The sequence below is a fragment of the Leopardus geoffroyi genome, chromosome C1, assembly GCF_018350155.1.
Source record: "Leopardus geoffroyi isolate Oge1 chromosome C1, O.geoffroyi_Oge1_pat1.0, whole genome shotgun sequence".
NCBI lineage: Eukaryota > Metazoa > Chordata > Mammalia > Carnivora > Felidae > Leopardus > Leopardus geoffroyi.
The window spans coordinates 13,019,813-13,033,999 of NC_059328.1; the positions used below are offsets into that span (position 1 = coordinate 13,019,813).

Here is a 14,187-nt window from a genome sequence, read left to right on the forward strand (position 1 = left end):
GCCTGGCTGTGCTCCGATCTGCTCTGGGCCAGCAGAGCAGGAATACCCACACGGTGAAGCCTGGCATTCATGGCCCGTGGGACTCACGGCAACATGCCAACGAGAGGATCCTCCCAGATGGATGCTGCTCCCCAGCCTGGAAGGCTCTTCCATGGGAGGGCTTAGCACCTGGGAGGGAGTGGGTTTTCCTGGCTTTTTCCTAGGCCAGAGGTGGGGAGGTAGAGGGGAAGGCAGAAAGCAGGGAGGGACTGTGCCCCGTGGCATGGCTGGGCCAGCCCAAAAAGAGGGTTTGGGGGCTTGAGGTGACCTCAAGCTGACTCTCAGCAACTCGGAGAAGGGGAGACCTGGGGGGGGGGGGCGAGACAGAGCAAAGAACAGCCAGCCAAGGGAGAAGGGTCTTAAGACTCCGGGGCTGGAGCCATATCCAGCCCAATCAGCCTGGCAGCCAATTAGTCTGATTCAAAAAAAAAAAAAAAAAAAAAAAAATACCCACGTAGGGACAAACTGTAATCAAACACCTATTTATAAGGGTTTATTACGATCATTATTATTATTTTACTGAGAGGATCATTCTAAAGCCTGTCAGGTGAACGTATGCTTTCAGATCTTCATAAATGCAAATCGCTCCTTCCCCTGGGCGGGTAGGCGTGAGCTGCAGCGAGGTTGGCTTGGGAAGCCCTGTAGTGAGGCTTCCAGAGGGCAGATGGAGGGAGCCGCTCCCTGCCATGGGGCATCGCTGCGAGAGGCTCGCCTAAGAGACAGCTTAGCAACCACCTACTGCCCATCTCACTCCCTACACTCCCTCGAAGGCCTGCTGGAGATATACCTGGCTGTATACCCATTGCCCATCCAGGTAAACAGAGCAAAAGCCTTATGCAGCAACCTGACAAAGCTGGGAATTCTCTACAGAAATGGCAGCTGGAAATTCTCCATAGAATGTCATAGAAAGAACACTGGATCAAGAGCCCAGAGGCCTGGACTCTGAGCCCCAGTTCTGCCCCTGGCTGTGATGACCTTTCTGGGCCTCAGCTTGCCAGGGGTGAAATTCCCTGCCAGACGCCAGGTTCCTTGCTCAGAACTTCCCCATCTAACCTCCACACCCCCCCCCCCAGCCCACTCCAACAACTGGAGTACCTCTCCCCTCCCAGGAGACCTCAAGGCTCATAGCCAGGCCTGAGGCTCAGTGGGTGTGTGTGTGTGTGTGTGTGTGTGAGAGAGAGAGAGAGAGAGAGAGAAGATACACAAATCCCGAACCGCACTCCTCGGGCCTGGGGAAGTGTCAGGCCTGCCAAAAAGGTGAAAATGTGGTCTCTGCCAGGAGGAAACAACCAGTTCCTTAACCATTCCTGGCTGGATTCAAGAATGTAGCTATTTTTGGAAGGAAGGAGAAAACACAACATTCCTGCCGGTACCTGGGGGAGGCCATCCATAATTTGGGAAGTTTCAGATGACTGATGCCCCTAATGGTTCCCACTGAGAGCATTAATAGGTGGCAAGGCCAGTCCTCTGGGGCCACACCCTGCCTGCTCCGCTGGGAGGGGGCGGGGGGGGGGGGGGAGGCAGGGCTTGCTCTCAAGGGAGGCTGCCTCCCTCCATCAGGCTTGGGGGTGGGGGGTGGGGGGTGAGCCCAGGGACGGGATTAAGTGGAGGGGGACCGGGTGGAGCCGACTTCTGGAGGGCAGGGGTGCTCGGTCAGCTGGGGGAGGGCTGCGAAGCTAAGGACTGCGCGGCGAGTTGCGAGTGAGGAAGGGAACCTGGGGTAAGGAGAGGGGGTGGGAGACAGGGAGGAGGGGGAGGGGGGCGGGGAGGGGGTGAGCTCTCCTTCTCCCTGCAATAAATCGGCTTAGCGGACGAGAGCAGAACAGCCCAGAAAGGATTAAAGAAAAGTCTGTATAATACAGCGGAGAGCGCGGCGAGGGGAGGGAGGGAGGGAGGGAGGGCGGGGGGCGGGGAGAGGGGGAGGGGCGGAGGGAGGGCGCGGGGAGGGGGGCGCTCGCGCCGCCGGGAGAGGCGAGCGCGAGGCAGAGGGAGCGCGGTTCGGCTCCAAACTCCGGCGCTGCCGCCGATCCGACTCCGGGGCCGCGGTGGGCGCCGCGCGCAGCCGGGGGAGCCGGGAGCCGCGGCGCGCCGGGAGGACGCCCGGAGCGCAGGGTCGCGCGGCATCCCGCAGAGCCCGAGCCGAGTGGAGCCCGGCGCCCCGGCGGCCCGGCCGCGGCGGCATGGGGGCGCCCCCGCGGCGCCCGGCGCTGCCCGCCACCGTCGCGGCCGGCGGCCGGAGGCAGGAGCGCGCCTGAGCCCATGGCGAGGGGACCCGCCGCCTCCGCCACCGCCTCCGCCTCGCCACCGCCGCCAGCTCCCGGGCACCATGCGAGCCGCCCCGAGCCTCCGCGGCTGCGTCTGCCTGCTGCTCGCCGCGATCCTGGACCTGGCGCGCGGTGAGTGCGCGGGCGCCCGGCCGGAGCCCGGGGTGGGGGACGCGCGCGGGGGCGGGCCGCCGGGGAAGGGCGCGGGCCCGGGGCGCCCCGGAGAGGCTCGCGGCGCGAGCACCGGTCCCGGCGTGGCGGTCCGCGCGGTCGGTCGGCTCGGCCACGGAGGGAGGAGGTGTCCTCCGAGGAGAGCGCGCGCGGGTCTGTGCCAGGGTGTGTGTGTGTGTGTGTGTGTGCGCGCGTGTGTGTGTGTGTGTGTACGAGCGTGTGCCTTTGTTGCGTCTGTGGGTAAGGGTGTCCGGGAAGGAGCTGTGTGCGCAGAGGGTGCGGGAGTGTATTTAGAGATGTGAGTGTGCAGATGGGCTGTTTGAGTGTCTCTGTCAGTTCCACGGAGAAGGTGTGCGTGTGAGCCAGAGTGAGCCAGAGTATTTGGGGGTGTGAGCGGGTGCCGGCTTCTCGGTGAGGTGTGAAGTGTGAAAGCTTGTGTCATTGTATGTGTGAGCGTGTTAAAGGGTGGGGAGTATGTGAGGTGTGGCGTTTCTCGCGGGTCCCGAGTGTGTGAGTCTCTTCAGGGGTGTGCGGCAGCAGATGACTATTTCGGGGGGGGAGGCGTGTGTGCATAGGATGGGGGGGGTGTGACACTTGGGCAGGAGTATGCGTGTATGTGGGATGTGTGGAGGTGCAGGCGCGTGGGGGTTGTGTTGCTTCGTGGTCCGAGAGCGTGTGTGCGTGCGATGGAGCGCGCCCAGGAGCCCAGGAGGTGTGAGCAGTCGGGTGTGTGTCCCGCAAGGACTTGGTCCTGGCTGAACCAGCTCAGAGAGGCTGGAAGCTGAGCGGGGTCCCCAGAGCGAAAGATGCTGGCTCCGCAGCTCCAGGGTCCGGGGCTCGCGGCCGCCTTCGGTGCCTCGCGCCCGGCGCCGCCGCCTGGCGGGTCTTACATGCTACCGGAGCCCATCCTGGCGACCCCGGCACCTTTCGGGCAGTGAGCCGACCCACGGGCTAAGAGCCCAGCAGGGGGGAAGCGGGACCAGCGAACAGCCACGGGCGCGGAGACCAGAGGGTCCGCGTCCTCGAGTCCCAGCCAATACCAAATGCTAAACCTGGGTGCCCAGAATCGGCCCCTCTGGAGTCACAGCCATGAAGGGGGTGGGGAGTGGGGGTGCGGGGTGCCAAAAAGTAGCCATTGTGGCCAGTAGGATCTCAGCCCCTAGCCCAACTCAATTCTGTTTGCCTTGCCCTGCCGGGAGGTGCCTCGCCAGGCTCTGAGAGTGCCTGCCAGGAATGGGTGCTCCCCCCCCCCCCGCCCTAAAATAACCCCGCCCACGAGGTCCTCGGAGAGTGCTGGGTCTGCGGATGGGAGAGGCTGCAGAATTTGAGCCTGAATGGTGGTCTCGCTGGCAGAGAGGGGGAGGGGTTGTGTGTGACCCAGAAGAAATGTCAGCCCCATACTTTGTCCCCTACCCTTTGGAGCAAAAGACTTTCCAAAGTGGATCAGAATCTCCCCCCAACTTTGGGGTGAGGGCTCCCTCCGTCGGATGCCTCTAGAGGGAAAGGTTATATGGGGGGGGGGGTCCCGGTTCCAGCGCTCGGCACTGGGCTTTGTTGAAAGGCACTGGAGCCCTCACCTGGACATTGCAGGGAGAAGGGATTGGGGGTTGGGGGCAGGAGGGGAGCATCGTTTCCCCCACCCCGGAATGTGCAGAACTGACGCGGCAGGGGTGGGGTTGGGGACTGATGGTTTAAGCCAACGTTGGGAAACCCGGCTCCGTCAGGACCCCACCCTGCGAGCTCTCCCCAGAGCCCGAGAGCAGCGTTCTTCGGGCTGCCGGGCTGCGGAGAGCTGACCCGGCGTCCTGGCGTCTCCGCTCCCCTTGCCCGCCTCTGCAGGCTGCAGGGCGCAGGGGGGCTCGGGAGCCGCGGGTGAGCGCGTCTGGGCCGGGGGAGCCGGCGTGGCCTAGAGCTCGCTGCTCAGGGTGAAGGGAGGAGCGCTGACTCGGATCACGGACGGGAAACTTTCCGAGCCTGGGGCGCAGGCAGGGTTCCTGGGCCGCCGGGGGGCCCTCTTCTCCTCCGCAGAGGAAGCGAGCGTGCGCGAGGGTGGGGTCCCTCTTTCCCGGTTCCAACTCTGTGCCCACGAGGGGGCGGGGGTACGAAAAGGGTCAGCGCGAGATGTAAGAGGCTCTCTTGCCGGAGGAGGGCGCCCTTCCGGGATGCGACCGCAAGCCGTGCACCTAGCAGTTGGCTTAGCCGGGCCACCTGCCAGGGGCCGCCTGGGAGGGCGGAGAGGGTAGAATCCAGGGCAGGCATTCCGAAACACGCCAGCCAGTGGTGGTGTGGAGGGGCCGGGGGGAAGGCGATGGCGGTCTCTGTTAGGTAGGGGCATGGCTAGTGTCCCCTTCCCTGTTGTACCCCTAAGGATCGCAGACAAAAGCGTTCAGCTTTGCAGAGGTGAGTCTGTGCCTTGGGAGAAGGCACTCCGCTGCACACAGGCCTGGCTGGGCCATTAGCCCCTGCCCCTAACTACCCCCCCCCCCAATATCTGACTCTGCATTGGAGAAACCCACATTTCTCCGGCTTTCCGGATCACCCAGGAGCGCCCCGAGGCGTCTTCAAGCCTTCGGGCCCCAGTTTCCCCTGCCTGGGCACTTCTGGGAAGGAAGTCCTGCGGTTGTCCCTGTGCAGTGGCCCGGGAGAGCGGGCACCGGGGATGGGGGGGTGGAGGTAGGGAAGAGAGTGGTTCTTGGTGCTGCCTCCTTTGGCCCCGGGAACTTCTCCTGGAATTGTAGTGGGTAGGCAGGCCCAGGTAGGGCGAGCCAAAGGTCCCAGCCAGCGGCCCTGCCGTTCTCTCTCCGCAGCCGCATGTCAGCAGGTGGGTGGGTGGGAGGGCTGGCTCGGGAGGGCCGAGGCTGCCGCAGCACTGAGACTGCGGGGGCTGCGCGCGCGAAAGCTGCTGTGCCGACTTTTAAGTGTTTATCCTTCCTCCCCACCCCCACCCAACACTCTGGGCGCGGGGCGGGGGGTCGGGCACCGCTGGGTTCCTTCTTAGCCCCGCGCAGGGCAGTGACGGGCCGAGCCGAGAGCCGGAGGCTCCGCCCCTGCTCCCCCAGCCGCCCCGCCCCCAGCCTGGCCCCACCCCACAGCCATAAACCCCACCCCTTTCCCACCCCAGCTGCAAACTAGAGTTTTTCCTGAGAGGTTGAAGTGATTTTTTGCCTTTTGAGCGCAGAGAATGTCGGAGCTGGAAGCGACTTCCGCGATCATTTATTCAGTGGTTCTGAAACTCCTGGTTTTTGTTTTTAGCAGGAGGACCCTCTTAGAGTAGGAATTGATTCCCACCCCCTCTGAAATCCTAACGCCTGGGGCAAGATGGCAGGCGCAAAAGGAGAGCTGCCCGGGCTCACGCGGGCGAGGAGGGTCCACATCGCGCGATCCTTACACACGAGAGTCTCCCGAAACAGCCTGAGATTGCTCGTTTCCTAGTATCTGGCTGGGATTCTGGTTTTTCAATAGCCACGATTGTGTGCATCAGCTGCAGCGTGTCACGCACGTGCTAGCCGCCTCACAGGCCTCATGCAGCTGCAAGATGGGTTTAAGCTCCTTTTTTCACAGAGTAGGAAACTGAGGCTCAGAGTTTTAAGATTTATTGGTGGCAGGACATCTGGCTCCGACCAGCTCCCACCTGGCCCAGCCCCAGGCTCCCTCCTTATTTCTAATGTTCCCTCTATGTGGGGCACAGAGAATCCCTTGGGCAGGGGCGGCCGGCCACCGGTGATGCCTTAGGTTGGCCCGGCTAACCCGACTTTGCAGAACATCTGTCGCATGCATTCTTGGGGCACTTTAAGTGACTTTCTCGGGTTTCTGGGTTAGCAGTCATGAATTGGAAGGCAGAGGCCAAACAAAGAGCCAAACAAAGAAGAGACTGGTTAGTTCTGTTAGCTGGGTTTCCTGGGATCCACGCAGGTGTCTGACTTGCCTTATCACCCTACCCACATCTGCAGCATCCCCAGACCGCTTGACGTGTTTACTCGGGTGCCCAACAGATGTTTATTGTATACTGTCTATGTGCCAAGCACAGTGCTGAGCACTGGGAACATGACCTTGAACACAGTAGAGAGTCCCTTGCATGTTTGGCGTTCACAGCTTAGCGGAAAATTGATTTCTTCCCTCAGAGGGCAGGGGCTGTACCTCTGACCCCCACCGAAGGCTCACTGTGTGCCAGCATTCCGCCCTGAGCTTCATCGTTCTTGTCTTGTCTAATCCTTACTAGCACGCTGGAAGATAAAATTAGCCCCGTTTTGCTGATGAGGAAACTGAGGCTGAGGGAGGTTAAGTGACTCGTCCAAGGCCATCCAGTCAATAAGTGAATGAGCGATTCAGACACAGGACTGACTCCTTCCCTCTGTGCTCTGATGTCTGCTGGTGAGGATGGCCGTCAGGCACTTTCTCAGCTCCGGCCACGTGGAGGGTTGCAGGGTATGCAATTCCCTGTCTGGATGTTATCCTCATTGAGAGGGAATTAGCCAGTGTTATTCTGCACAGATGGCGGAAGGGATTGTCCCCGAAAGCCCTCGCCATCATCAGGACAGTGAATGGGCATCCGTTGTGGGCAGGGCATGTCAGAAAAGAGTAACACCGGGACCCTTACCCCCGCGGGCCGAGAGGTCGGGCAAGTTCATGGAACACTAATAGCTATCCAGGCGGACATGTGTCCAAGTGATTGACATCCCCTCCAGGAAGTTCTTGAGGAAGCGTGATTCCTTGGGGCAGTCAAGGGGAGGCTTCAGAGAGGAAGGAGAACTCGAGCTAGACCTTGAAGTAAAGAGAGGACATGAATAAGCCAAGGGCTAAGGAAGAAAATGTGCCAGGGGGGAAACCTGGCCGAGCAAAGAGCTGGAGGTGAGATTGTACGTGGCAGGACTAGCTCAACTCAAGACTGGTCTCCCCAGAGTCTTTTTGAGGACTGGGAGAAACGAGAGTGATGTTACGGATAGCTACCATTTTTTGCACACCTATTAGATGTTCCTGATGCATTAAATGCTCTCAGTAATCTGGGAGGCAGTGTCATGAGCCGTGTTTTGCAGATGAAGACGAGAGGCCCGGGATCTTTCTCTTTCTCTCTCTTTTCCTTCTTTCTTTTCTTGTCTTTCTTAAATAATGAATGAGGCTCAGGATCTTTTTTTTTTTATTATTATTAAGTGGAACAACTGGGAGTTTCAAACCCAGGTCTGAAGCAATCTAGAGACACTGCTGCTCCCGGAGGAGAGGAGAAACTATTTATTTTTTCATCACTGGGAGAAGGAATACAACAGTCCTCTACCACTTGCTAGAGGATGCAGAGCCTTCTGTTTTAAACGACAAATGTCGGTGGTGGCAAAACGCATGCCATCACTTCCTAAGGGCGATCTGTCTTCAGGATGAGGTTCCTGGGAGGGAACAGGGGGTGGGGGATGAAGTCCTGGGACCCACTTTACACTTTCACTGGGGTCCAGTAGCAGAGGGGGCCCATGATCACCAAGACCTACTGGCCAGGATTTCATGGCTGGAGCAAATAAATCCATGGGACTGGAGGTGCACAGAGTCGCAGCCCAAAGGAACAGGAAAGGACATGGTGGCACCCAGGCAAAGAATCTGATCTGTCGGTCCTTTGTACATCTACCGTTCACATACTAGATTTGCTTTGGGGAATTATGCATGCGCCCCGCCCCTCCCTATGGTATGCCATATTGGTAGGTGGCATAGACAGGTAAGGCATCCCCAGATGAGCCCATCAGACACTCTCCCAGGGATTTGAATCCAGAACAGAGGAAGACTGAGAACGACCAGAAAGTACTCCTTGCCATTGGGGGCCCCGTGAAACTGTACTTCTCTAATTCCCTGAGGCCAATAATGACAGGACCTACCTCCCGGGCTGTTGACGGGATGGGATGAGTCATTACATGCAAAGCTCTTGGCTCAGTCCTGTGTGCTCTGATGATTACCAATATGAACCATGGTTATGCCAGGGCTGTTATGGCACAAAGGGCGTGGGTCCTTATAACACCTGGAGCTTCGGCTTGCCCTCGTGTTCCGTGAACTTCCAGAATGTTCCACAAGTTACTTTTTTGGGGCTTGAGTTATCCAGAGTTGGTTTCGGCTGCTTGAAAAAAAAAAAAAAAACCCTCCCTAGGCATGGGGAGCCTCATAGTTGCCAGTAACACTGAAGATGACTCATGGTCCCCTAGCTCGAGGGTGACTGATCCCACCACCTGTGCCCTGACTTTCCCTGGAGGCCTAAGGCATGGCCAGCGCCCCTCCCCAACCCTGTGAAGCCCCATGAAGGCAGGGGCCCTGGCCGGGTCTGCTCGCTGGTGAATCTTCCCCACAAAGCCCATGGTGGGTGCTCAGTAAACTTGGCTGTTTAGATGCAGAAACCATCTTTGGCCTTTAGACGTGGGTGTCCTGGTTGAACAGACTCTTTGCAGAAATATGTATGGAAAGGCTTACAGCGTGTGAAATTTAGGCTGGATTCACAGGTAAACTTTCCGTTGGCCCAGTTCTGCTCGTGGATCTACACTCTTGCCTTTCTCGCGGATAATCAAAGGGCTGGAGGCTTGGGCTCCAGCCTGCCGGTCGTCCTTGAGAGTTGACAAAATGCTCCCACACCCATCATGTCATCGAGTCCTCCCTCACGTAAGACACAGAGGCAGCTACTCTTGTGCCCACAGAACAGGGAAACAGGCGTGGGGAGTGAAAAGATGGGGACAGGAAGTGGCAAGAGTGGAATCTGGGTTTGGTGGCTGCGTGCCCAGCCTTCCTTCCATTCCCCCTCACCTTCCGCCCACCCAGTGTGTTGGGTTCTGGAATGGGACAGGCCACTCAACAGACCAGTCAATGGACCAAAGAGCATGCACTGTGGACTGGGTGCTGTCATGGCCACTTTGGGCAGCACTCGGCTGGAAGGACCCTCCTCTGGGACTGGAGAGGCTTGAGAGTTGGTCTCCTACCAAACTGAGAGCTCTTGAGGGCGGGCATCCCTGCTCCCCCAGCCCTGGACAAGGCCTGGCTCTGGGCAGATCCTCAAGACATGTTTGTTGAATGAATGAATGATTCCCACCCCCACCCCCACCCCCGCCCCCACTGAGCCTGAGGTTCAGTCCAGACACCAGGCCTGGGCCTGTTTCCCGGCCCTGACCGGTCACCTCTGGAAGCACGTCCTGGTGTGAGAATGTGTCCATTGTCCAGCACTGCTCACCATCACTCACACTGGCATCACGGCTGGCATCTGGGGGACGAGCCAACAGGGGGATGTGGTAGGAAGACCAAAGGGTTCCCTGTTCCCTCTGGCTTCTCCTTGTGTGTGTGGGAGGGCGGCCCTTGACTGGTGATGGGTGGGAGCTGGGGAAAGAAAGGACGGAAGGAACCAAGGAAGGAAGGAAGGAAGGAAAGAAACATGCTTTGAGCCGCTCCTATGTGTCCAGGCCTGTGCCAGCCTTGTTCACGTGCGATGTCCTGTTAAATCATCCCAGCAACTTTGGGAGGTGATAGTCTGTCCCATTTTATAGATGAGGAACAAGGCTTAGAGAGATTGTGTGATTCGTCCAAGGTCCCACTGCTGGTGATGGGCAGAGCGGGATCCATACCCAGGCGTTGATTTGCACGTCTCTTTCCAACTCTGAGCTGATCCTGCCTGTGGCTTCAAAGTGACCACGGCAGGAGCATTTACACCGCGGAAATTGGCAAAAGTCCGGATCAGAGCTCCCTGCAAACCCGGAGCAGGTTGTTCACATCGGCCGACACAGCGCCGGGCGTGCCGGTCCTCCCTCGATCACTGCCTCTGTTGGACAGCCACCTGCTGTTAAGGGACTTAGGTTTCCATCTGAACTGGGTTCAAGTCCCAGCACAACAACTTCCCAGCAGAGCACACTTGAGCCAGCCGCCACCTCTCTGAGTCATGGTTTCCTGTCTCTTGAAAGTGGAGGGTGTTGTGAGGCTGAGTAAAACAATGCATGACAATACTTGGCCTGAAAGTGGTCCCCAGCCGCTGGCGCCTCCCTTCCTCCCCACCCCCGGGGGTAGGATCATTTGGCCTTGGAGTCCCTCTGATAGGCCAAGTGGGCTCACACTTTCTTCTGCCTCTGCTGGAGGCCGATGTGGGAGCCAAGTCAGAGGATCCAGCCGCTTCCATTAATCGAGCGGCGGCCCTCACCTCAAGCTGGACCAGCAGAGACGCCCCTCAAGGAATTTCAGCCCCACACGACACAGACTCATTTGAGAAAAATAAACGATCGTGTATAATAAATGGCCAATACAGGGATACCAAGGATAAATCTTTGGGGATTAAAGGAGTGGCCCAGGAAGGTTCTGAGGGATTGAAACACTCTGGGTGGGTGAGGAGGGCATCCCGGGCAGGAGAAGAGCTCCTCCAAAGGGTGGGGGAGGGAGTCAGAGTGCTGTGTAGGTGTGTGAGGGGTGGGAGGCAGTGAGCCGGCTGACCTCCCTTGAGCAGAAGGTGCTCATCGAGAAGCTAGGGATGAACCTGGCTGGAGCTGTTGGCGGAGGCTCGCGTGCCCGGGGCCAGGGGCCTGGATTTGAGCCCGGGGATTGTGGGGAACAGTTGAAGAGAGAAAAGTGACACTCCCAGGGCAGTGTTCTAGGAAGATGAATTGGTTTTTCTGGGCCACCTGAAGCTGGCAACTGTTTGGAACCTCCACTGGGTTATAAATGGCTGTTCTGGGTGCCCCCAAAGACGCAACGGCCTAAAGGATGAGATGCCGTAATTTAGGGGTTGTTATCTCACCCAGAGTGTCCAGACCTGGCGAGGGGGAAAAGCAGTTATGGCCGAGATGGCAAGGCTGCCCCTAGGCGGAGCATGTACCTTGGGCCTGAACGGAGAGTGATGGGGAGAAGCTTCTAGATCTCCAGGGAGCATGGGCTCCGGAGTCTGACCAGGGTTCACCTCCCCTTGCCACCACCCCTCCAGCATGTGAACCCAGGTAACCCCTTCATTGCTGTCAGCCTTGATTTCTCCAGCCGAACACGCAGCTCGTCGCTGTGGCCTGGTTTGGTGAGGGCAGCTGGGCAGGGTAAATCACCTACTACGCGGGGTCCACACGCACGGTGCCTAGCACATGGTAGGCATGTGAGCAGGGGCTGTTCTAATGAGGCCTGGCTCGCGCAGCGCCCCCGAGCGTGAAGGGGAGGAAGTGTTTGCAAGCCTCAGTGCCCAGCTGAGGGGGTGCATTGTAGGTGTCCCCACGTAACGAGTCCTCAGGCTTGGAATTACAGAGCATCAGAGCCAGAAGGGAGCTGAGAAATTATGTGCACGATCTCCTTCCTCCCATTGGAAGTCGGGAAAAGCGAGGCCAGAGAGGAATGTCACTGCACACCCTGTGTGTGATGTGGGGGACTGGTCTTCTCCCTCCGAGTCCTGGGGGCCATCCCGGGGGCTCAGTCAGGTGGACCCACCACCCTCATAGCCTTCCGTGGGGAAGCATCAGGGTCCCCCGGACTCAGGTGGGGATCTCGGCGGCACTCCAGTGGGAGCGACCCCCCCCCCCCCCCGCCAGCCTCATAAATCATGGGAGCAGCTTGGGAGGCGCCAGGGAGAGAAGCAGCTGAACCACTGGGTTTCTTGTTCCCTTGCCAAGCTGTTCCCTTTGCCCTTTTGTTTCTCTTTCTGCAGAGGCACTCGTGCCCCTCCGATGGGGTTGTCTGTCACCAGTCGTTGGCGCCTCCTTTATGTCCCCAGCGCCATCTCCTGAACGCTGCCCCGGAGGAAGGCGTCCATCACAGGCTGCCCTGGCATCGTGCTGGGCTGGCAGGGAGGGGCCACGCGGGGGGGCTCGGAAGCATCCGCAGGGTGAGGAAGGGCTGGCACGGCCAGAGGGTGGACGGTGTCCTCACCTGGAGCTGGTGCTCGCTGCCCCGGGCACACAGGTTGTTGTCAAGAGAGCATTCAGGTGGCACAATAACCCAAGGCCGGGTGCCCGGTTAATACGCGCAGGTGACAAACTAACTGTTCATTGTCACCAGGCACCTAATGTTGCAGGTGGGGGCACAGGGTGGGGGTTGGGGGGGCAGAGGGAGCCAGGTGGGGGGTGGGGAGCGACAAAAGCAGCCACATCACAAAGACTTCTTTGTTCGCTGGGGCAGCAGAGAAGTGGGCTGGGGCCCAGCTCAGAGGAGAAGAGGCTTGGGAAGGCGAATCCCTGGGCCCCCGTTGCCCGACAGAGGGGCCTGGTCAGCGGAGAAAGGCAAGCCCCGGCTGGAAGGGTGCCTAATGGGGAAGAGTTAGTGGTTCCCAGGACGGTTTGAGTTGCAGAGAGGGCACGCTTTCATTGCAGGATGCAACGTAGTTCGTTCATTCGTTCATTCATTCACTCACTCACTGACTCCGTCACTGGTGCAGCCAATGGTAATTGATCGCATCCTGGGGGAGGGGGAAGGAAGCCCTGTGCTGTTCTAGAAATCCAGAGCAGGATGAGCAGGCAAGTTCTTGCCACCCCTCCCCCCACCCTGGGGCTTACCGTCTAGGACTGTACTATTCACGACTCGGCGGCCCGTGGCCGTGGCTGTGACTGAGGACTGACATTTACATTTACAACTAAACAGAGTGTCTCCGCTTTTATGTAACTGAATTAAACAGAATTGGGTTCTGCAGTCACACCAGCCACATTTCAAGCGCTCCCGAGTCGGACAGGACGGATGGAGGTGGGACGTCGTTACAGAAAGTTCTGCTGGACCGAGCGGACCTGGGGCCACTCTTCAGGTGGGGCCTGCGCATTGGCCACAAGTGACAAGGAATCGGGGAGGGAGGGTCTCTTCCCCTGTCTCTTTCTCATCCCGTCCTTCCAGTGGTGCCAAGGAGAAAGCCTCAGGCTGATGATATCATGTCTTTAATGCCCTCTAGCGCGTGCTGATCTGCCTTTCCAACAAAAACAGGTCTGGGGCAACAAACCTTCAGTGAGCCCAAGGGAGCCAGAGCTGTAGTAACAGCGTTTTGTTTTCATTGTAATTCTCTTTCAGTTACCCTCTGTTTAAGGCGAGGAAGTCTGGTTTGCCATTTGGGGCAGTGATTTAAATTCTCTCTCTCTCTCTTTTTAAAACGGCTTATTTAAGTAAAAAATGAGTCGAGTTAAAGAAAAATGTTGAATACGCTGCAGAGCAGGTGGCACACGGGTAAGGCCAATCTGCAAAGGTGGCGGGTGTGCACGATCAGCCGCGGAGCAGCCCCCGTTCAGATGGGACAACGCAGGCTTTGGAGGCAGGCAGAGGAGGGTTCAAGTTCCAGAGCCGCTGTGTGTGTGTGTGTGTGTGTGTGTGTGTGTGTGTGTGTGTGAGCTCTGTGACTTTGGGAGGAGTGACTTCCCTCCACATCAATCAGGTGCCAGTTGGGAAACACCAAGCTCAAGCAGGGAGTCTCAGAGGAGGCGGGCTTATTAAGGGGACAGTGTACATGGGGGTTGGGGCAGACAGCAGGGAATGGTGTCGCTCTGGGCTTGGTGCAGTGGGTGGCCGTTACCACCTGTAGACTGCAGAGGGCCACGCAGAGGGGAGCTCGAGGGAGACGTACCCACCATTCCCCCCCACTCTTGTCTTTGAGTGCTTTCCTGGTGCCGCCCATTGGCCAAACCCAGTTGAAAGCCCAAACAGGCGGGTGTCTCTACAGAGCGAGTGGAGGAGGGAGGAGCGTGAGCTCGAGTGCAAAGAGCAGAGATCTAGCACCATCCCGCTAAGCCTCAGTTTCCCCATCTATAAAGTGGGGATTGTGCTTCCTGCCCAG

General features: G+C 58.7%; 1 protein-coding gene across 1 annotated transcript in view; it reads left to right on the plus strand.

The window, feature by feature from the left end:
• The first annotated feature begins 1,981 nt into the window (after positions 1-1,981).
• Positions 1,982-14,187, plus strand: part of IGSF21 (immunoglobin superfamily member 21) — a 231,607-nt gene continuing 219,401 nt past the window's right edge. Inside the window, exon 1 of the mRNA XM_045475840.1 lies at positions 1,982-2,435. Coding sequence (XP_045331796.1) covers positions 2,366-2,435 — 70 coding nt within the window. The 5' untranslated portion in view covers positions 1,982-2,365. The remainder of the gene's footprint in view (positions 2,436-14,187) is intronic.